The sequence below is a fragment of the Helicoverpa armigera genome, chromosome 5 (genome assembly GCF_030705265.1).
Source record: "Helicoverpa armigera isolate CAAS_96S chromosome 5, ASM3070526v1, whole genome shotgun sequence".
Classification (NCBI taxonomy): Eukaryota; Metazoa; Arthropoda; class Insecta; order Lepidoptera; family Noctuidae; genus Helicoverpa; species Helicoverpa armigera.
In genome coordinates this window covers 7319323-7344894 of record NC_087124.1, presented here as the reverse complement: position 1 = coordinate 7344894, position 25572 = coordinate 7319323, and the positions used below count along the sequence as shown (strand labels likewise).

Below are 25572 nucleotides of genomic sequence, written 5' to 3'. Positions count from 1 at the left end.
TCACACCCACAAATTCGTGATACACACATATACGTGATAATATTATTTGATTTTTTACGAACAAATATTTTGTCATTCAACGCTATTATAATATTTTTTGGGCCTTGGTTTATATAGAGAACCATATACTATAAACTAACCATAAAGCTAATTTTCTATTAGAACTCTTAGGAAACAAATGCATAATTGATCGCTGCAAATCGTTAAATGTCACTTTGGAGGACTCAGAATTTGCCATTTTGCTTGGTTTACGTCTGCCAAACATAGAAATCACTCTTGATAACCAAGGAGTCTGTTGTAAATATTAGAATTCAATATAAATATGTTGTAAGTTGTGAAGAATGTGCGGTGTAAACAATTTAATACCCTGTTAAGTACGTGTTTAACATGATGCAGCTTTGTAAGCTCAGTCTTAGTTTTAATGACTTCCTGTATTCACTATCAAAACAATACATTCTACATTCCTTCTTATAAAATGACAATAAAAATGCAATGCGCATTTCGCACGGATGACCAACTTTGCACAAACTACTTTGATTAAATGTCTCGATCAATTAATGACTCAACATTATGTAAATTAAAATGTACACGGACTAATAATGACTAATTTGTTCTAAATATTTTCTGCGAAAAAAAATCATTCAATGTCTAGACAACAAGGTATTGTTGTAAGATTCAAATTTTGAAATAAAACATCGTGCTTCCAATGTCGATGTGAACGTGGGTTGAACGCAAAGTAATGGAATTAGAATACCATATTAGGTTTATTTTTGATAGTGGCGTCAACTGCAGTGGCATTTGTCGCGTAATTCTTCAAGAAACTCATAAAAGTCAAGTCAAAGTAGAATTAAATGAGTGTGCATTTTCCCATTGTGAATAAAGTGCAGTGTAGGTATTTACGTACCGATCATTGACCATGTCGTGTTCGACGATGAGTCTTGCATTCCAGGCAGATCGCTTACCTTGACTCATTTTCTTAGAGATTATGCAAAAGAAAAGCTGCTACTTCCTAAATCCCTAATGTAGTTTCAATGCGCTGTGAAAACGTTTCCACTTGACTGTCTAAGCTGGGGAAATACTCGTGTTTAGTTTACCGTCACAGCTGTCTTCTTAGAAGGCTTAGTGCATAAAAGAGAACTACTTTCAGAAAAACCAAATATAGTCGTACTTAAAACTAATAAACTGCAAAATTATTTAAAAAATCACCTATATTGTCTTTGTTGTACAAAGATGTTTGATCTTTGGACGGGAGTTTTACTACGCTGGTGTGTAGCTCTAGACTCAAGCATGCACTATGCAACGGTTTAGTGTTAAATTAGCTATTTCATTACTTTGTCAGCTAAGTTTAGTGTTCGTGAGACTCTTGTAACGACAGTAAATAAGCGTTGTTATGGAGTCCGCATCGGGCCGATGTTATCGCGCACTGTCCACTTATCTCTGCTCCATGTAACTTCCGTGTAAGATCTATAGTAGAAAGTTAGTTCGGTTAATGAAAGCTTCATTTTGGTAGTCGATTTTTTACAAATCGGCTTTAGCGGTTTTCTAATCGCGGTGAAAAGGTTAACCCTTTTGATTGAGGATGACGTGTGGGTTCATATCAGATGTTTCTGCCAACTTACACTTGTCTGACCCGTTGTTTGTGGCAGGAATGTGGGTAACAAGCGGATTAAAAAGTGAATTAGAGATCGCTAGCTTGTTACTGAAGTCAACGCGTCTAATAACGATGTTAAACCGCTAGACGTATAAGAAATATTCCATAAGAAGAAATTCTGTATATAAGCATCGGAATTAAGTACTTTTGTTTTTCGTTAAGTCCAAGACACACTTTGATTTGCTTTACTATATGAAAACAGTGATAAATAATATAGAGTATCCTTTAATTTATAAACTCACAGTTGATTGACATTGGAAACGTTACACTGGATAACAATTAAAAACAAGGTCCTGTCCAATGTAAATTAGGTAAAAAAATATCGATGGATTTTAGGGACCTTAAGAAAATAATCGTTTGACAATAGTGGGATGAGGGTGAATAACGGATGTACGGTGATTACGAACAACACAGCTGCCTCCCAAATGCCCCGCTGCCGGCCGGGCAGCTCTTGTGTCGCCGAGAAAATATTGACTATTACTCATCTATAACTACTTACTGCTTATGTGAGCCGACATGAGTATCCTCACCGTTCAGTTGAAATGCAGAATGCTCAGTTTTCACTCATAATGTACGATTTCCTGTAACCGCGCCAACTAATGATCTCTGGTTACGTTGCATACTTCGACTGTTGTTTTCTCTTCGACTATCATTTATCATTTCTTAAGTTTCGACGATTTTTTACTGTGCTTTCAATATTATATTTCAGTAAGTAAACAGTGATAGCTTTAATGGCGGTTTGGCTACATGGCTGCTGTGTTGACCGGATGGTTGCGGTCAAAGAATTACCGATTTATACGCGAATCATTTTATTCAATTACTTAGACATACAAACTGTACAGTTTGTGAGATTTTTTCCCACATCTTGTATAGAAATGCGAATAGAAAAAGTATTAATAGTAAGCATTACCTACTTACGTAGGAATATGCAGCATAATATTTTAAATAAAAAGTCTACCTATGGGATATGTAAACCAATTAGAAAACTTCCCACTGATTGGCTAAAAATGCAATAAAGATTTGGCAACAAGTACTCGGTCGTGATACAAGTATGTGCGCTTAATTGCCAATACCCACACATTAAGGCTACGTGAACCTAAATACCTATAAAGTTATATCAAAGTGATAACTGGAAAATCGTCTCTAATTTATGATGATTGACGGCCCATCACTGGGAGAAAGTTGAAGTGCCTCACAATATTCACAAGTCTGTTTACATTAAGTATGCTACAGCATTTGTATATTTTCCTTTCATGCGATATCATACGGGCACGACCGACGTTGGACTTTATATGAGCTTGTTTTTTTATTAGTTGGGTCGTTTTCAAAAAAATTGTAAAAAACAGATATGAAACAGATAGGAAAGCTATATTGTTATAACGGAAAAGTAACAGAGACGAATTATTAGGGTCAGTATATAACGACGCACTTTTAAAAGAAAATAAGTAGATAGTAGTATTCGAATTGTTCTCTATAATTTCGCTGTCGTCCACCTGGTGTTAGTGGCATATTGCCTGTGAAGAAAAGAAAACCTTAACACATAAATTTTAAATATTCTAAAACAAACCCCACAGCAATTCTTATACCCGAACTAAAGCCATTCGTAGGTAGGTAACTATCCCAAACTTATCCCATTATAATACATGATGTTACCTGCAAATATCAATTGTAAAAATGTATATCGATAGAAAACATTTTTGAGTTTTATATTTTATTAGTGGATTGATTTTTATTTACTCTGTTCATGTCGACTTTTCGTAAAGATACCTTTATAAAATTATAAAATAAAAAGAAAAGTGGTAGGTTTGATTAAATACGTTTTTATCTCGGTACGTACACTGTGAACAAACCTTAACCGTTCATATCTGTTACGTCACAGAAAAAAGTAATCGATATGATAACCGATATGAATAAATTGCTTGTGTCTAATCTAAAAAAATCTCTTTTTCAATGCTAATTCTTACTTTATACGAAACTTGTATAGTACAGTGATAGTGTCAATATACATTTATTCTAAGCTGAGTTATAAAACAGTAAAAGTACTTACCGATACTTTAAAAGTCTCACAGTAATAAGTAACTTTTAACTGTCGAATAATCACTGCACCACAATATTTCGTGCTTGTTGCGCTTAACAAAATTACCGAACATTTTGATTCGTCGATTCTTTTGACAGTTCAGTTGCTAATGTTTTAGGTAAAATAATTTTGATAACTACTACAAAAATATTAAAATTACTAATGTAACAGACAGGAATAACAGAAATGAAGTGAAATCAAGACTTGCTTTAATTAATTATTCCTGAATTCTGCGTGTTATATTTCATGATAATTTTAGCAAATTCCTTCAGGTTCCACAATGCTCTGCTAAGAAATCAATTATTTGTCAGTTAAAATACTAATATTGAATAATAAAATGTTTTCTAAATGTCGCGCCAAGAATGTGGACACGCATTGCTTACATGAAAACAAATGTTCTACGTTGTAGTTTTCTTTTAAAATTAATCATTCATTGAGGATTATGGGGCGTTATTTTTGTTTTTCATAATGCTGAAATAAATGTTTATTCTGTTTTAAGAGTAATTAGCTAGTAGCTATTCTTTAAAAAAGAATAACTCTGTTGGACGTTTTAATATACAATTTTTTTGAATATGGCCCAGTTGTCGGAGTGCATGTCGCCGTCGACACATAGGTACTTGTACTTATGTTTATACGAAGGAAGGTCGTTCGCTACACTTCCGTTTTGCTGTCCGCTTTCTTGAGCTCATAACTTAGTTATTTTGAATTCGTACGATCGCTCTGTTTACTTTATAAGGATTGTTGTCTGCCCATAAGTATCGCTTTTCCCTGTTGCTATTGATACGAATCCAGTTTTTTTCCATTTTAATGGCACATTTGTTCTGTATATGAATAAGGGAGGTGTTTATCTACAACATTTATCTAAAATTGTTTCTTCACCTTATTTATAATTTAATATGCTTTAATAGCCTTTTAAGGAAGTTGTTTCTTACTTTCTTGTTTAACATCGCATTAAATACTGGCACAATGGAATGGTTGGACTAAAATTAATTGTAGTCGATGTTCTTTGTCCTGGGCGGAGGTGCGGGCGGTGGGACCGACGATTAATAAAGACCACATAAGTAAACAATGAGTGGAAAGCAGGTACGTAAATCCATCGGAAGTATTTGTGGCGTCGATAACATCGGTCCGTCCACAATAGAACTAATTACCGCCTTCGGTCGGTGCGTGTGCGCCGGAACCGCGGGAAACAATGCCCCTCGGCTACCCGGCGACTATTTATATATGCCTTTTGTTCACTCATCTTAACCTTATCACAATGGCTTCGGCGGTGAGGCCCCAAACTTGATAAACTGTTTGAAATTAACAAAACACAATCAAAGTGGGTCATTGTTCATTCCTTCATTATCTAATGATTTAATATGACGATGGCTATCAGAATTTTAATTGAACTGTTCATGTAAGTAATCAGAAAATATATCTCAATTATATGCAATAGTTTAACTTATATCAATTAAACATATTTTTTTTCAATGGGTACCTTTCCTCTAAGAAGAACCTACTGAGTTTCCATTGGAAATCATGCTTATTATTTGAAAGTTAAAGGAACTTGTAATTCAAACCTATCATACTTATGAGCAGATGAACTTCTTCTCTTATTGTTCTGAGTCCAAAGAAGGCAAAGAGAAGATGCGTATTCTGATAAGCTTCCATTTCATCAGGAAGAATCTTTATTATGTCTCATTCTGCCTGTATATAAGAGCCTTATATTTCCTCTAGCTAGAGGTAGACCAATATTTGATAAATTCCTGTAGCACTTGTTATTTGTAACCCCACTAGGAAATCACGTTCTTATTTTAATTGAATTCCTTCAGTCACATAATATTTTGGTATAATATCTTACCCGGAAAACCCTAAAAATAACTGGCTGTTTTTCCTTGTTAGTGCAAAACATAATACGTCATTACTTGTTATTTTAAAAGTAGTCGATCTTGAGTGTACTTCTTTAGCTAAGAGAAAAGCCCGGAAACGAAGCTGTTTTTTCCACGTAGTTACAGATTTGTGCGATATCTTGAATATTTATTATTCTGTCGCAGTTTTAAGAACGGTATTTAATATTGTACATACCTTTTTAATTATACTTACTAGATTTGTCACTGCTTTGATTCCTTCTTTCATCAGCATGTGCCATGAGCAGTTTATCGCATTCCGGGTTATCATAGCTTTTATTTATCCACAAGTTGTATGAGCAAGGATTATATGAGTCAATCCACAGTAATTAAGTGTTAAATCTATATTAATTATTTATTTAAAGTTTTCGTGGCTGAAATCATACTAATGAGTTTCAAAAGCTGGCTGGGATATTAAGATTAAAACCAGGTTTCGGTCGTAAATGTTGCAGCGGTCGCCAGCTCATCGCTTACAAATGTTTATAGTTAATGTTACAATTAAGTTGACTCAGTTTATGTCAAGCAGTCGAAAGTACTAAGGAAATCAGGGAAAAAAACAAAAGGTCATATTATATCAAAAAAACATTTTATTAGCAAACTAACATAGGAAAGTAAAAATATAAGAAATTCATTATAAAACTGTAAATGTTGTAAAAAATTATGGTAGCTACATTTATTATATTACACGTACCTTACGGTGTGATACTGATTTAACGTGACCAGATCTAATCTGACATTATGTCTGACACTAGGCTTCCACGAGCAATGTTTCTCTTTGTTTTAAAAACATTAAACTATCTACGAGTATTATGTCTGTGAAATAATCATTTAATTAGGATTATGTTTCATTTAATATTGGGTTGTTAGGTACTCCTTGAAATTAGGACTTTCAAATGTAAAAAATCTTTCGAGTATTTTGTTGCAAGGAAAAACACAACACATAGTCAATTACCAAGTGCCAAATTGGCTTATTGCCAATTTACGATATACTTTTGAATCTATTTGCAATATTTATTCTGGATGTAAGGCTCCAAAATTGTCTGCTTTATAGAGATCAGGGGAAGAAGAAACATTGCTCGTGTGACGTAGGGTTTGGAAGACCTCAGTGATTGAGTCAGCGCGGCGCCTCGCCCGCTGTCGAGCTCGGCACGCGCACCGTCTAATAGATATACAGATAAGCAAAAAATCACAGCTCCGGTTAATCAAAATACAATTATGTTTTTGTTTTCATATTTTCTTCACCTTAAAATATAATTCTAAAAATAAATAATGAAGTATTGTACAGGACGGCTCAGCTTAAGGGCGACGTAGATAAACCTTATGAAAGTTTAACTGGATAACACTTACTTTATAGAGCAATTAAAAAGAATAATTTCAGTAAAAAGAATATAAACAAAGTTAATTCGAAAGTGGAGTAATTAAAATGAATGAAGATAATGTTAATTTCAATGATATAAGAACCGACATCGACGCCCTCATCAATTGCGGGGCGACCTTAAATAAATAAACAGTATTTACAAAGTGTTCAACAGCACATGTCGTTGGCAGCGACTCATCCACGTCTCCCTTACAACAATTCCGATACTATATAAAATTAAATTACTCATGCAATAATTACTCATAGAACCTTATAAACAAGACATAATTATCAATAAAATCTAATAATCAACTCAGGAACAAATGCAATAAAAATCGATCAATATAATCCTTTTCAATAATAAACCTTTTCAAAATAATGTACTCAAAAACCAACATAGTTTAATATATTACATGAATATATTAACAACCATTTATGCACTCACATAATTTATGAAGGTAGCCTTAGTATCTTAAAGTAATCTGGTAAATCTCTCAATGTTTCTTATTTAGGTACTTATTAAAACTATAAATTCGCTAGTAATTCAAATACCATCTAATGAGATACAAGTGGTAGAGTATAAAATTTACTTCCAAAGTCAACTTTTCTATAAAATTCATTCATGATACATATTTACAAGATAATGAGTATTGTTAAAGAGTTTCCTCTGGCTTTACAACTATACTTTTATAAAAATATTCACGACAATCTCAACAGAGCTTCATAGTGCCTCAACCCGGAGACATAACAGAGTAGGTACGAAATTCAGTCTGAAATCATTTCAAAAGATGCGCCGCGTTTAAACTGGTAAGTGTTTTGCAGTAAACATATAATGGTATTTAATGGCATGAATTCAATAAAAGCTGTATTTAGGTAGACCGCACTTTTTTCTCATTAATCATTTATATCAACTACATATAAGGCATTCATATAAAGTTATATTGTAAAAATAAAACCGAAATACTTAAAGGGTTGAGATTGAAACTCATTACTATAGTAACATAAGTATTAAGTTACTTCCACGCAAACATTTATACTATTCTAAGAGCATTCTCAATTCAGCATCTTTTAAAGCACCTCCATAGTGCCAGAGAGCACCCGAGATTTATTCAAAAATGAAAGGTGCTGTAAAGCGTTGTGCTGAAACGAGAATACTCCACGTCAAACAGTCAAACAGGAGCGTCAAGGGGCAGTGTTCGTTTACAAATAGTTAAATACTGAACATTCCTCTTTCATCAGTATTGCTTCTGGCAAGATGCATATTTATATCGGCAACTTAACATTTATAAGTAAATAGAGAAGCTCAAACCAGCAGTTTCCCAACAGTGAATGTGAGAGATGTCGTTAAAATTATATTTAGACCAATGCAACCGGCGGATACCAAGAAATATAATATTAAATTAATGTACAGACTGCAAGGTGTAATTTTGAGATATAAATAAATTTACTTTTCTTATCTCTATCTGAAAATCTTTAGCAAACAAGAGTTTAATTAATTTGTTGATTTACAGTTTGGTTGATTGTATGTGTTGCTACGTAATAATAGGGTTTTACAATTTATTTATTTCAAAGGTCTATTTAATTTTCTAGTATCCGGGCGAATAATAATAATTATTATGTTGACGTTATCAAAGCTCCAAAAGCTGTTACTTAAATTAACAAATCGGTATATACGTAGGTAGATATAAGAAGTGCTATTATCCACTTAGCTTGCGGGCGGAAGGATCCTTCTATTCAAAAATTGACATGTAAGTTAAAGCTCATTTAATTTAAATAGGTCCAGTCATATAGTTTGACAGAAAAAAAGAATAAGTCGTGCTGCAATGACATTGTGTGTGATACCACGCGCCTGACGTGCGGAGGCCGAAATGTTATAACTTGACCTTAATTCCGGTGGTTTAATTTCAATCACGGTACATAATTGAACTATTGTAATAGACACTGCATGATATAACCTATTAACGTGTTTATTGTGCTCCACTGGTACATTCATCGGTGGCCGCGACATTGTCTAAATATGCTCTAAAAACATTTGACTAATTCTTTTACTATGACATGAAATGCTTTCCTATTGTATTTGCAAAGGCCTGCACCTTATGACGCGTATTAAATTTATTAAAACATGTGCAATGCAAATGAGAGTGCTTTCACAAACTTTCTGGCAATAGTTATAATATTGTTGTTATATCCGATGTGAGATGTTTAATGAAAATAAAAAGTAAACTAGGTATACTCAACTACACTTCTTAATAAATATAACTTTGTGTACGTAAAAGTAATTTCTGTAAGATAAACGGAGCACAAAGCACCTGAGTGTATAGAAAGGCATCTGAAAATGTCAGTGAAACAGATTAGAATGATGTCTATACTCGTATTAGGTAATTACTTTCACTGAGTGGAAGGTAAGCATGCACAGTACTTTCATGCACTTTCATACTCAAGATTACTGTTTCATGGCTAATAACTGGTAAGTAATAATGGGAAGACATAAAATGATTACTTACATAGGTGTCCGACGGTAAACAATGTCTATCTATCTAGGCACGTATATAAATAATGACAGGGCGAGGCCCTGTGTTATAAACACACAGACGGAACAAAGAAAGGCCAATTTGTTAGACGAGAAAGGGAGCACATTTTAAAGACCGCGATTGAAACACCACTTGTATTTATAATTTATAGCAATCTGAGGGCAATCAGGCCTCTCCCAGTATGAGGCGAAAGATGTAATATTGGGAATGAGAAACCGTTCACTGCGTCGCGTCGGCCGATATGGACACTCGAATAATGGTCCCTCCCGTCCCGAACAAGCTATTACGTTCCAATTTCCGACGAGCACATTATAATAATAGCGCAACTATTCAACTTTTTGTTCAATGCCTTATCTTAAACATCGCAGTTACTCTAAGTCAGTGGTTCTTAACCTTTTTGACACGAGGGACCACTTTAACCAAAATTTGTCTTGCCGGGGACCACCTCTCGGTTTACCTAAATTAGCTTTCATTTTTTTATTATTGATCAAAAAAAAAACTTAATTTTTGGGTCAGTTCTATTCAAAGCTAAACGCATGTCAGCAGTTGTGTAGGGAAGCAAATGCAAATAAAGAAAAACTTGCCTATGTAGTTTCAAATGCGCGAGCGAAGCGAGCGCGAAATTTTTATCGGACTTACACCAAATATTACGTAAAATTTAGCCCAAACATACTTAACTTTTTGTTTGTTGACAAATGCAAAAATAAGGGCATATAGTTTCTGAATACGCGAGCGAAGCGAGCGCGAAATTTTTATGGGACTTAAAACAAAAATTACCTACGTAAAATTTAGCCCAAACGTATTTAACGTTTTGTTTGTTGACAAATGCAAAAATAAGGGCCATAATATAGTTTCTGAATACGCGAGCGAAGCGAGCGCGAAATTTTATCTGACTTAAACCAAATATTACGTGAAATTTAGCTCAAACGTACTTAACTTTTTGTTTGTTGACAAATGCCAAAATAAGGGCATATAGTTTCTGAATACGCGAGCTAAGCGATAGCGAAATTTTTATCGGACTTCAGCCAAATATTACGTAAAATGTAGCCCAAACATACATTTTCACGACTAGGTACAATACACCCGATATACGTCCATGCGAAAACCCCCGCTCATAATTATTATTCGATAAAAATTAAGTTAGATAACGTATAGCAACGTCGCGAACCTGAGCTTCGCGGACCACTTGGAATGCCTCCAGGGACCACCAGTGGTCCGCGGACCACCGGTTAAGAACCACTGCTCTAAGTAAATAGAAATGTCGAAAAATGATAGTGTAGCCATACTCGAAAAAGAAAAATCACTGTTCAAACCGAGAGGAGCACAGTACAGAGATGCGATAGTTGAGCGGTGAAAGATGTTGGGTTCCGAATACTCGTTCTTTTAGTCTTTTTTTATTTTTATTTTTAGAAAGTTCAGTCGGTCGCACAGCGGGAGAAATTACTACGGCGCTGCGACGACCACTAACACCAGCGGTGCTCATCATTGTTCACTATTTATCTGATGTTACTGCAGAATACATTGTCGATAATCCACAATTTATACAAATATTGTTTGATGTACAGTCCGGCGCCATATGGACTGGGTCGGGGTGCCTTGAGCATCAAGGAACCTATCTACCTACTTATACCAAAATGCATAAAACGTTGTCTACAAATATGACTTCTAACGTAAACTAGTATTTATGACTAATAAATATGCAATGTAAGTCGATTTTATATTATCTTGTAAAACACTTAAAAGTATCTGTTCTTAGCTAAAGCTAACATGTATACGGTAACGGGCGGAATTACATACAAATTAACAAATAAGATTAACGGCCGAGAACTTCACATCTCTCTTTCGTAACTGTCTTATTTCTCTATAAATTATTACTTTATTAGCACCTTACCAAATTCATCTGTGATATTTTCAGCCTTTAAGTATCGATTATAAGAAAATACATTTGTTATGATATCACCATGATAAAGTTCAATTGACTATCAATGGGGTGTGAGCGGCGGCGGCGGCGTGCGGGGCGTTGTTACCTCTGCTTGTTGGGCTTGACGGCGCCGTTGGCGGCGGCGCTCTTCTGCGCGATGTGCGTCTGGTAGTGCTTGGCGAGGTGCGCCTTCTGCCGGAAGCTCTTGCCGCACAGCGAGCACGTGAACGGCTTCTCGCCCGTGTGCGTCCGCACGTGCACGTTCACCGAGTACTTGTCCTTGAAGCCTTTCGAGCAGATGGAGCAGTAGTGAAGAGATCTCTCCTTCCTTACTCCATTAGACGTAGAGGTTGCCGCTTGTATGGCCGTGCCTGACTGCGCCTGCGTCGTCGGCGTCGGGTTCTTGTTCTGCGGTTTCTTGTATCTCCTGTTGCCAGGTTTCGTGCTCGTCACGGTAGGTGATGCTGTTACTATTTGTAAGTGTTGGTTTAGCTGGACCTCCCCGGCGGGGATCATGGTAACCAGTTCACCATTGACGTGATGTATGTTATAGACGCTACGCGTCGGGTCAATAGGTTCTACAGTACAAAACGGTTGCATCGATTCTCCGAGCTCCGTTGCTATCCTCTTCAACTTTTCGTAGTCTTCTGGGTAATTTGTATCAAGCCGTGATAGTAGAATGTCATCTACACTTTGCGTTGATGAAGGGTTTTCACCATTTGAAACGACGCTGTTGTTTGGGTCTTCTAATAATATCGATATGTTTAAACGACTTTGTGGTGGAATCGCCATTAACAGTTGATCCTTGGATTGGTACATCGATGGTACATCAGGTTTGTTGTTATTAGTAGTGATGTCTCGTTTCAGATCACTACTTACATCGACTTTTGCAGGATTTTTTTGTATAGTACTATATCTAATAAAGGCTTTTCCCTGTAATGCACTTCTGAGCAAAGATTCATTCGATTCCGTATTTTGATCCGTAATTTTCCAATCATTATTATTGTTATTGAATTCTACTTGACTTTCTAATAGGGCAGGTGTAACAAGAAGGGATGAACTATGTGAGTCATCTTTTTTATCACTAGTCTGAAACTCACCTTCTTCGTAACTGTAAGGTTCCACTTTAACTAAATCACTAGTACTTAAATCCGCATGTTGGCTTTCTGAGTCACCATCTTCATAAGTGAAACCTTCTACTTTTGGTAAATCTTGGTTGAAGTCATTGGGAAATCCGTTCATATTTAAAATGGATTCGAGATCTAATGAGTTATGCGTCTCTATATCAGTTGGACTAGACATAGACACGTCTTCTTCCTTCGCCCAGTACCGGTTGGAACTGGTTTCTGTCATGTCATGATTTAGTACAGTCAGTGTGTAAATTTGTCCGTCCGTGTTGTTTATTAATTTATTGGAAATTGCAGTGTCTGCGCAGGGATGCGTGCCATTAATGTCGCTTTCCTGATTCCAATAAAACTTGTTGAGATCCTCCAGCATGGTGCTGTCCAAGCGATCACGCTCGCGGTCCACGTTCCAGATAGAGTCGAAGCTCTGCAGTGTGGTGGACGTGGTGGCCGTGGCCATGCCACTGCTGGCGCCAATCTGCGCGCCACTCACGCTCAATAAACTATTATTGTTCTGTTCTTTGGGCTCCTCTGAGAGCAGTGGGTTCGACCTCGAGTCGGGCGATTCCATGAACACATTAACAGAACGCATCTGTTGTTTGTACTGGGCATCAGTAACCTCGTTGGATGTCACGAAATCAAAGAAATCCGACTTTGACAGTTCTGGGGCAGTGGCCGTCATGACTACCGTTTCATTTACAACCGAGGACGACTACTCGGTTCGTTCTCCTGTCAGGTTTGCTACATCAATGTTGAATGCTCGCAATGTTTGTGTTCAGTTTATCTTTGTACTACAATAAATATATCTAAATTTAAATAAGTGAATAACCCGGTATGACTTGTACTTTATTGGCAGTCGCTAGAGCGTCGGTAACTGAGAGTGCGGTAGTGCGGGGCGCGGGCTGGGGTGCTACTCGGACGTGCCCAACGTGCTCGAGTCAATCGGCGGACCAATCGAGTGTGCGAACTTGATCCGTACGTTCCTTTTTCCCATTATTCACCCCAACCCTAATCCTTGTTGGTCGAGAACTTAATTAGCCAGACTTTTGGCAAAGTAAATGAAATCGACCAAAATATCCATGATGTTGTGACTGTGGTTGAAGCTCAGGAGTGAAGACAATCTGAAAAGAACAGAAAAAAATGGTTAAAAATCACAAGGCTTGAGAAACAAAGACAACTTAGGTAAATACATATAGGTACTGGCGAGGAATTCGTAGTGACGCAAAGTTATAACTGGAAGGTAACGAAACTATAGTGCACTGGCATCGCATTCGCATAGCAGGAGGCAGAATATATCCGTGTCTGAATGTTTAATTAATAAGCTCGCTCCGAGTCTTTAGATCCTGCACAAAACCAGGGCGAGCAAGTCACGCGTCGCGCCTATCAGGCATCACGTAGTGGCCGCGCCGGGCCCGCGCCGCCTGCCAGATTCTTTCTGAACCGAGGTGGCTTTCAGTGCGAAAACCAAACAATAAAACTGAACATTAAACTTTACTAAAATAAAAGGTAAATGAGATCTTCACACAGTGTATAATTTTACTGGTCGTCTTCATATCTTTGTTAATTTCCACATCCTTCACCGTTTGCATTATATTTGAAATGTAAAAAAAATATATTATTGTTATTCGGCTACACGATGGAGGTTTCCGTATATGTTCGATATACGTGTCGTAAAATGAGAAAGGTCTGTCAAACGACACGATGAATTGGAGCAAGCGCGAGGGACCGAAACACTCGATATTAAGTTTCATCTGACAGCTGATACAATTGTAACTCGTTGATATTTGACGAAATATTATTTACTTCATGTATACTTTACATACACCAGTAATACTATTTGGTTATGTATAACTTACATTATGCTTCATTTATACGATAACTGGGTAAAATCAAATGTAATTTTATAAATATAGTTTTGTAGTATCTTCGTGAATTTATCAATTGATGTATAAAACAAAACAAAACAAAACATCGTGACGTCTTCGGAGATGCTTTAACAGTTAGCTTTAAAACGGAATGTAATACTTGTGAGCAATAAAAACTTCTGGAACGAATCTTTAATTAAGAACAATGACGCTATTTTTTGTTTGAATGTTTGTAGTTGTTTAGATTCGTGTATTTTGCTTCAATATCTAATGGAGTACGGCATTATAAATTATATTGTATGCAACTAAAACTATGCAAGCTTTGTAATCTACATTTATAGAAAATTGTTATATTAGCGGTATAGGTACGTTCCAGATTTAGTCTTTGATGATATTGATTTCTGACACTTACACGAATATTAGACATTAAAATAAAACTAATACATTAATAATGTTATATAGCCGCGATAAAATCCGTAAAAGTAGTTTTATTTATTCGTTGATGATGTCCTATTGTGTAGTTGTCCAACACACTACAATGAAGCAAGTTCTGAGCTTGAAGATGGTTATAAATTAATGAGTTTACTTGCGAGTCGCTCGTAAAATTCTAAATTCAATCAGTACTTTACGTCATTGCCTCACAAACATATTTTAACTGTACTAAATTGTGTACAGCCTGTCATTACTCTAAACGAAACACTAAGTTAACATGCGAAATTGTTGTGCAACTAAAACTGTTAAAAATAGTGCTTTTGACATTACTTAAACCCTATTTCACAATTGTGGAACGTTCGGAGCCGTAGATTAACTTTAAATTGCTTATAGGAAACATTGTCGACGGCTCTTGAGACATAAGTATCGATCATAAAGGTAAAAATATTGGGTTACGTTGTCCGGTACGTGTGTAAGCTCCGTAGTGGGTAATCCCAGGCTTGAGGTAGGTAGAGGTGCAGGCAGCCATTATAGTTGCCTGCGCTAAGGTCGCTGCAGTGGTTTTTCTGAGAATCTGGTCTCGTAATAGCTTTGTAAGCTATTAACTTAACCGATAAGCGTCGATTATTGCAATCGGTTCGGGTTTGTATTCGCAACACGGCTACAAATAATTTTAGTGGATATTTGTAGGCTTAATAATTGTACATTTAAATAATAGGTTCTTAAAAATTGGGCCATTTTTTTAATTCTGAGCTGGGGCTTTGCTTTAAAGTTGGCATGTTATATTCACTATATTTAAAGAAAAGATATCAAGAAAACTTCCTTTAGGTTGCACAAATACTTTACTTGACCTACATTGTTTTATGGTTACTTGTATCAAAGTTATGTTCGGCTTCGGAGGCCACAGTTAGAAGCAAATTCAGCCCGATTGGTACATAACAATTACAATAAAATTGTGTATTTATCTAATTGAGTAATTAACTAATACATGTATTAATCGACAAGCAAGGATGTGAATTTGATGACTTTGTATTGAGCAGTGGCAGTGGCGGCGCGCTGCATGTGGGTTAACGAGCGCGGTTGCGCCACGAGCGCTGCGCCCGAGTCGACGCCGACACACCGATGCCTTCAAACATTTGCTGTATACGTTATTTCACATGTCATTGTTATTCTAATGTACTTTTTCAGGCTATCAACTTGTAAAAGAATTACAAAAAATCAAACGACTCTTCCGGTAGAAAATGTCTTGACCAAATTGTCCTTTATTGGTTTTCCAGGAACTTAGTGATTAGGAATGTGGTTGGTAGTGAGAAGATTCACCGCGCGTACTTAAGTTCCTAATAACATTTCTATTACCTATTGATGCGACTTATAAGGCGGAGCTACGGAGAAACCTTACCTCTCTTATATTATATCTAGAAATCTCAAATTGCAATGTTCGTTAGTGCGAATACTCATTACATTTTATACCCATTTGTATTATTTCTACCTTTATGCCATCTCAGGCAAGTAATTAATGCCTTAAATAGATTTATGAACCGATATCTATTAATAGCGTTCTTAAATTAATTAAAGAATAGATAATAGTTTATAATTAAGAGACACTCGAGTAATAATGGCGTTGCTTTTGTTATGTTATGTATTACTACACTTATACAATAGGTCGACCATTTCTGGAATAAGTTTGTATTCAATATGTATGAAAATAATGTCGTATTATAAAATAGCCCAGCATATCGATACCGGAGATCTAGTTCGATATCTTTAATTAACACGAATAAGCGGCCTCGATATCGCAACTACAATGGGCGACTTTATCTCGGCGAGCTATCGGACGATGTCTACAAATTGCGTCGTATTTACAACAAAAATACGCGGACAATTAACTGTGAAGTTCCGATGTGACGATAGTGGCTAGTCGGAGAGTCGGGACTGATCCAGAGCATGATCCAAGTGTTACGCGGAGCCCCGAGCGCCCGCGACCGACTCAGATCGGGCCGCGATAGCCGAGACCACATTGTGACGGTTTTAATTGGACGTTTTACATAGAATTGATTCGAAATAAACCTGAACATGCCTCTGGTCATTCTCCGGTATTCAAGGCGACGTTCGACGTGCAGCACGATGTTATGATTGTGTGTGACTGCCAATTGATTACCTTGCTATTTTTACAATTAAGTTTCAATACAAAGGAACATTCAAGTAATGAGTTTTAGGCATATCTTATTTTGAAGGCAACTATTCAGACTAGATTCAAGGCGGAAAATTAATTTAAAATACATAGTTTTAAGTTGGTATATTATTTGAAATTGGATAAACTTATGTAGGTTATTTTAATTACAATTACTAAAACTCAACAATAAAAGATACAACAGAGCTTTTATTATGACAACAATTATTTCTAACAAATATCGCTAATGATTGATTTTCAACCTGTTCATGACATAAAGTATCGACAGAGCTGCGATGGTGATGGCGCGAATGGTTTTACAATTAGTGTAATTGTCGCTATGTTTCATATCAATTGGTATTAGCTAGGCAGCCGTAAATGGGAGCTGGTTGCAGCTCGCATACCAGAGCGCGCGTCGCCGCCGGCCCGAGCCCGACCTCTGACATTTCAACAGAAGATGACCGCTTGCTGCGTACAGCCTTTGATCTCTCATACTGTTGCAATTTTATGCCAGATTATTATAACGAGTCGGGTACTAGTAAAAGTGAAATTAACGTTGCGTGCTGATCTGTTGGCGGGCGTTACTATAAACTCGAATGACACGCGGTTAATTGCGGTTCATGCAATTAAAGGGCTCGTCTCCGAGTGTGTGAGTTCCGTACATTCTCATCTCCACCTGTGTCCATATTTCAAAGGTGATCGTTATTAGCTCCAAATGAATAAAAAAATGGCAAACCCGACGATTTTCACATGCGATTGAACACTAATTTAAATCGGCAACTTTGTAATGATGAAATATTTTAGCAATTCAATTACACCGGTGCTAATTATGCTCGAATTCTAGTTGAATAATTAATTTGGTGGATAATAAACGTAATAGTGCTGCGTACGTGTACTGTAAGGCGGTTGTAAATGCCAATATAGGTCGATTGCGGTTTAAACTCTGATTTATGGCAACTGGGAGACCGGTGGCTACGCAAGGATGCACAATCTAGTCGTGACATTAATGGCGGAGATTACTTGCTTACGCGCAACTAGAGTGCGTCCAATTCTGACGTAAAATATGGTTAGTATTTATATCGGATAGTGGTTGCTCGAGTTCCCACGCAGTTCGAACGCTGCGCCCGCGCCGACACCGGCTCGCAAATGATTGGACACATGCTAATGTTGTAAAGATAGATTTCAACGATTGGCAATATTTAATGTACCGTGATGTCACGTGCACTCGTACTTACATATCACTCGGTGACAGGTTCGACTAGCTTGATTTCAATTCAATAAATCTTTTCGAAAAATAAAATCTCTAGTTCCGTTTGTAATACAAAATGAATACAATAAAACAATCTGCTTTATTCTTCACTTTCTATAAGTTGGGGTCATTATTTATGTGTTACCAAATAAAAGATGTTTTATTGATGTCTATAATCGCTGGGATCTTTAATGAGCAGACGGTTAGACTGTGCATTTCTATGAGCGGGTGTGCCGACCTGTCGTTCAGGTTTAGCTCGATTTGGAACCAAAATTATACTGAGATGACCGCTTTGTCCTAGAGAAGTGCTCAGCGGCTTCAGCTAATTGGCTACGTGATTAGACAAGATTACGTAATTCAGCTGATCCGTCAATTCGATTCACGAGCTTAATCGCTCTCAAGTTTTATGATCGTAAAGTTAGGTATACCTAAGTATATTCCACTTATATAGCGTCTATTGGGTTAGAAAACGTAGGTATATTTAATTACCTTATCTTAGAAATCAAACGTGATAATGTAAACAGACTTTATATTCATCTGCATAGGACAATAACGTGTGGGATAAGCGTCACTCGCGAGTTCGTGTTGAAATAAGCCATGATTGGCCTACATCACAGGTGCACTCACAAAAAAGAGAAACTGCAGTATTGCGGCGTACGAAAGAAAATCTTATTATCGACATAAGGGGCGATATTCGAGACGGCCGTCTGCTCCAGTTACAGAAAACGCTCCCTCCGATTTGGATCCGGTTCGATCTGGTTTCGTGCGAACCTACGTTCTCTCTCTTATGGTGTTTTAATCACTGTTATTTACGTGAGTAGTCCTTCAGATAATATCGGCGCAGCATCGATATTGTTAAGTAAATAAAACGAAACCGCTTCCGTGCAATTTAAGCTTCCTCTTCGTAAACTATTTTGGTATGCACCCACTTTTTGTTAAATCTCTCACAGTAAAAAAATTACAGTTAAGCTTTAAAACACGTCGTTGTGTATTATGTTTCAATAATATTAAGATTAGTTAAAGTCAAACACGTCTCGTTGAATTTTAAAGTTAGTTAGGTAGTTCACCAAAAATATAATACAGTTGATTTAAAATTATAAACAAGGAAACAATCGCCTAGACATTCAATACAACCAATTAACTTCAAGTAGATATGATCTATAGATAACTTTTATAAATATTCTTTTTAAATTATATAAATGTTACAGTCCGACTTCACTATACGAATCAATTTAGAACAAAAAAAAGTTTTGAGAAGAAAAGGTCACGTTGAAAATATTTTATGCGACGACAGTTGACGTCCGGACAAAAAAGTCAGTTAGCATTTGTCAGAGGCCGCATCCCGCATCTGTTGTGTGGTGAAAATAAATGAAGATCTGACTAATTGGTAGTTAGCATGCATGTTCGATTATGTGCAAAGCGTGCTAATATAATACAGAGGCAAATTGCCGTTAAGCTTTTGACGGGCGGGTCAATAAGTGGCTGGAAAACGAAAGTAGCACCTGGTGCAGTTTTGGTTTGTTATTTTTATCGGATAGTTTTACGAATATTAAATTACCCGCCCAGCTTGGGTGTCACGGTTCACTTTGATACTTTTTTGCACGTCAGTAAGCATTCTTTTATGCTTAAAATTTTTAACAGTACATATACCTACCACAGTATAGGTAGGTTTTGATTTTTTACACGCAATACAGTTAGTTTAAGAAAGTGTGAAGTACTACCTAACCGGATATTGTCTGGATTTCTATTTTCAAATACAACAACAGTGAAATAAAAATCACAAACCTGTGATAATCACATCATATATAACGTATGAGTAATCAAACCGCAAAAGCTTGCAATTTAATAAAATATGTGAACGCTAAAGTATTGACGTCATTTTATAAAGTAAAGCAGTTAACTGATCATGTAAATAGATATTATCTTTTATTATCGGTCCGACGATAGCCAAATAAGTTATTAAAATTGAAATATCGAAACAGGCCGCAAAGATAAAAATATATGAGTATCGAAACGCTCAAGAACATGCAATAAGTTATTCCGGATTTTGTTATTATAAAATAACCGAGAGCAAAAGTCAATGTAATTATTCGTCCACGTATTGATCTCGGTATAAATAAACGAGTTGTTGCAACCTGTATCTTGCCATTCGGGAAGTAAAATTATAGCGTGCATAAACGCTAATGTTTATACGAACTCCGTACACATATAATTTTAATGTATAATGTCTAGATTGGTACTTACAGTATGTGCGTATGTGCCGTATACGTATTTGCAAACATGAAACTTTGTATAAGGGATTTCCCAGTCGCATTCATTTTCTATAAACATTTAAATAATAAAATAGTTAATTGTACAGCATTAAGGAACTTTTTAATATACAGGACATTTCCAGTAATTATCGTTTTTTAAGTATCCATGTTGGTTATTCCAAGATTTCAGAAACTCAAACTTTATGTGACCGTATAAAAAATGATATGCATTAATAAAACATGCAGTTTCTTTTCGTTCGATATTAGCATGTCGCTGAATCGAATGCAATCGCTGCATGAATTCCATTTAATAACATAATAAATTCAGATCGGAGCCCACGCCGATCACCGCGGCCGCAATATTTAAATCACTATTCGTATCTATTTGACTTAGTATAAATCATCTTAATTCTTTTGCAAACTTGTGAATCGGATACGAATTAACACGCTCTTATTTACATACTAATTTTAGCATTCCGTAACGAATTCATTAATTATTGAAACTTGCTAAGTATTCTTCTTCCAAATTGACGTAGATCTGCTTACAAACCTATTATCATGCATTACTTATTTTAACAAGACACGTTACGTATACCAGGGGACTCTTCACATACATAGTAATAGACAATTATACACCGACAACAGTCGTGTAATAAGTTGTATCGCGGCTCGCAATTACTAACGGGTATAATATTTCACATCGCGCCTAGCAATATGTCTAGTACGAATCTTAATGAAGCTCATCTATATACCTGCAATCACAAGAGGCTACTTCGTTATGTGCACTGAAAACATCTGAGCGTGATTGCAATGGTATCTCACCTGCGTAATCCAATCAGCAAGTAATCAATCAATGTTAAACCATTTTTATGTGTGCAAATGCTAATATTTTGCAGATGCAATGCGAATAAATTAATGGCTTGTCAGATTACAAAACTGTAGTGACATCAACTAAAAGATAGCCACTCTTACTGGGCGTTGTCTAGCCAGTTTTGACAACAATGAAATATTTATCGTAGTCGTAAATTAAATATCTGATTAATTTTCAAAAAAAAACATAAAAGCTTTTTTGGATTTTCTAAATACGTTTTCGAGATAAAGACTTGAAAGTGGGTTTGATGAAATCATTTGAATATATCTACATTTCCCTGAATACAACGCTGGATATTAAAATAAGGAGAATTGTTTGGAATTTCACGCGAACCCCAACTTTGGCATGTTACTTGGACATGTTCAGAAACAGCTTCCAAGTTACCAAGTTTGTCTACAGAAGCAGTGGTCGTGTCGCATAAGTAGGTAAGTATGCATATAACAGCGCGCAGATCGCTTTCCACGGTGTAAATGACTTCAGGTTAATAATTTTCAAATCGTGATCTCACATCAATTTATTTCACCATTAATAGTTTGTCCTTATTTATAGGTATTATCACGTCTATCGGCCGCAGCCGGAGCAGTTTCGTAAGGCTGCAGTTTAACATCATTTGCATATTCCACGGCGGTGTCGATGTGGCCCCGTGTTGTACATCGAGCGAACCACTAATAATTACTATTCACAGGCTCCATGTATTTCCAGTGAACCAATTTTCGGCTAACGATAACTATTCGATTTTGGCGATATTCATGAAATGTCATCTTATGGAAATGTCGCCATAAAATAATTGACAATTATTCTAGCGCAGCGAAGTTAGTACATGGATAACATTAGTCTACTCTTACTTACTGCCTTCATGTAGCGCTACATTAGAAATTACAGTCCATTTACTATTTAATGGCCGGAAAGGACAATTACTTTTATATCAAAAATGTTTCCGTCGAAGAATAAAGAACAGTTTGAATTATTATCATGTGTATAGCTGTGTTGACGTCTGGTCCAAATTAGCGCAACCGGTGTTGGTGCTATTCGGCGAGCCGGGCGCGTAGGCAGAGGCACGGCTCGCGGATGTCGCTGTCGGGATGATCCAGATTCACGACGAATCCTTTCACCGAGCGCAGCCTTGAGTCCCAGGACTGACCATTACCGACGCACCGTTGTTAATGTCCTATCGATTAACATAGATCGGTACTAAAAGATTTAGTGCGCTTAGACTATCAACGTTTATAGACTACACTATTGTGTTCGACTTCTCGCATTTACGATATGTACAGCTAGTGAATTGGGTTAGCAAATGTTAGGCCGGTCCCAGGCCATCCAAATGGATGACGAAAAATACCGGACATGTCCGCCAATTAAAGCTCGAGACGAAGACGGTGCCCGAGCAGTGCGCCTGCGCCGCACCGTGGCGACCACGTGACGCGCTCTTTTGCAATTTAAATCAATAAACAAGAGATCGTTATTCTTGTTGTTAATGGCTTTTTTAATTGGTTCCACCAACTTTTTTTCTTTCTTTGTCCTGTTTCTTGCGCTAGGTGAGGTCCGATGACAGAGGTCAGTCGGCAACATAAACATTTTAGTCATTCATGCCAAGTGAGAGTTCAACAATGAATGTACAACCTCATACTTATTTAGGTATTACTAATCGAATTTCGTACACTATAATTTGTGGTTATTATGTTGCTCTTTAATGTTCTCTCACAAAGAAAGTAGGTGTTGTCTAAACGCAATACTTCACGTCTGTTGATTTACATGAAATATTTGAAATTATTTTCCTGTTGCCAAATTGGGAACGTGAGTCATTTTTGGTTACATTAACATTCAAGTGAATAATTTCATTAAAAAGCCTAAGTATCCACATTAAAATCTTAAAATATCACTTCCTTGAATATATAGTTTAATTGCATGTCTTCTTCTACATTAATACGCCCGTACATGGTTTCCTGGTCCGTCTTCTACATAAACTGATGTAAAAAATGGTATGTCAATTGCTATGCGCCCGTGACACTTTACAATGGAACTTTCGTAATGAATATAGCCAAATTACAATTCGTAAGAAAAAGCATGCGCCCTGCCGACATGTGAGCCTGCCAAACCAGAATGGTACTTTTTAATTGAAGGGTTCATACTTTGTGGCGGTTTATCAAGGTAATTGCGGCTGGTTTAAAGTGAAAACTTATTTTATTTAATATTCTTTCTTAAAGTGCTCTACTTATTGACATTTAAAGACTGTGAACCGCAATGTTGAATAATTTATTACAAAATGCAGTATTACTACTTACTTTATGAGATAAGAATTTAACCAGTTACCTACCTACACGTACTTACTTACGTTGATACTTACATCATTCTAGTGTATTGTGGTCTACAAGCATTAAATTAATAGGAATCTGTTTAAGAATCAACGTGTTCAACTTGGTGCGTTTTATAAAACAAAAACAAGTTGTGAAGTTGTAACTGTTTGTGAACTGTAACCAGAAACAAATGCAACTTGTTTTGAGTCTATTTTCGTAGTTTGTGTATCAGTAGTATTCGAGAACCTTGAAGTCCCCAGGTTCCTCCTGTCTCTTAGCGAAGTATTTGGATTTTGTTTACATTTCCTGTTTACCTAGAAACTTTAAAATAGCAGCAAAATACTCCTTTCAAATTAAACATTTTCATGGCTGCTGGATCGAGTTGAACGATCTCCGAGATTTACCGTTTGAGACTTCAAGAAAATTGAGTTGACGGAAATATGGGTATGGCAACTGAAACCCTGAAACTACTTGTATGTTTCAAGCGTATCAATGCTTCCTTGTATAAGAAGAGCACTTTGCATAGCAGAGTGACAGGTCAATTGTAACGATGAGTCTGTATCAGTTCCTGGTAAGTTTTGTGCTGTTTTGCCTCTTCAAAACTTTTTGAATCGTCTCCCAACACATATTATTATAGGCAACTAAGAATGCGACCTACAGTGCAATGTTATATGACTAATGTGAGAGAATATACTACGATCGCACAATTTATCATAATGTGCACTCTCACTTAACTAGCTGTCGTGTTGTGCGGCCGCGTCGCCGTCGCTGGCGCACGTTGTTCTGCCGAGCCGGCCGCCTGGGCCCGGCGTACGCGCAGCGCTTGTAGCACTCAGTGAAAATATTTGTAAGCCAAAACGACACACTACACGGATAACGACTAGATTTATTGTAACACAACACAGATTTATTATAGCACCTTCACTTTTGCTGGAATATGACAGCATTGGCTGCAAATGATTTATTGTAATCGCTACACAAGATAATCTAGATCTGCGACAGATTTTCGGAAATAAAAATGTGCATTAATACCCTCTCTGGTACAAAATGCAAGTAAACTATGTCTCGAATTTTGGAATTAAGATATTTTTGAAGGAGTAATTTAGAATTGTATGCTTCAAGTATTGCTACAAAAAATACATAGAAAATATATAAATCTAGCAAATTGCACAATCGGCTTTACATTCAAAGTCTGAGAGCACGTCTTAAACTACTTTAAGCGTAACGTAACTGTATAACACCGAGAGTTACAGCGTTCACTATTTATTTGTAGTTACTAACTTCAACATTGACATATACCATTTTGATATATTTTATTTGTTGGACAAATAGAAATTAATACCGAGTATTGTTCACTGGATAACTTGTTGCCTATTGAGGCAATTTCAATTGTGAACACTTGAAATTTTATGATTTATTAGCCATTCTTAGTTGCAAGCATAGAAAGTTCAGAACTCTGAAATACGTATACAAAGGGCCTTTAAGATGTTTAAACCAATCACAGATGCATTTCGTTTGGGAAATAATGTTCATGGAATAAAATTTTACATTAAGTGGGATAACATAAAGTTGTCGAGTACATTCTGCGCATAATGTAAAACCATTAAGTGAACTTTCCAACAGTAATCTTGGTTCAATAACAGAACTATTGGCTATCAGACATTAGCACAGCAATGTGTCGAAACCTAAAAATTTTGAATTACAAATGTGCGTGAGTATTTACTAGGTGTACGAGACATAATTCAGTGGAAAGCGGGAAGTTTATCCGCATTATTTATGCGACAGGATTGACACCTGCAACCCGGTGGCGTACGAGACTGCGAGCGCGACGCGATCCGCGCCGATCCGCGCCTGCTGCACTGATGCACATTTGTGATAAATTAGACACG

At 36.6% G+C, this 25572-nt stretch overlaps 1 protein-coding gene across 1 annotated transcript in view; it reads right to left on the bottom strand.

Moving 5' to 3' along the window:
• Positions 1 to 10751: 10751 nt before the first annotated feature.
• Positions 10752 to 25572, bottom strand: part of LOC110384522 (uncharacterized) — a 54627-nt gene continuing 39806 nt past the window's right edge. The window contains exon 3 of the mRNA XM_021345833.3: positions 10752 to 13671. Coding sequence (XP_021201508.1) covers positions 11529 to 13232 — 1704 coding nt within the window. The 5' untranslated portion in view covers positions 13233 to 13671 and the 3' untranslated portion in view covers positions 10752 to 11528. The remainder of the gene's footprint in view (positions 13672 to 25572) is intronic.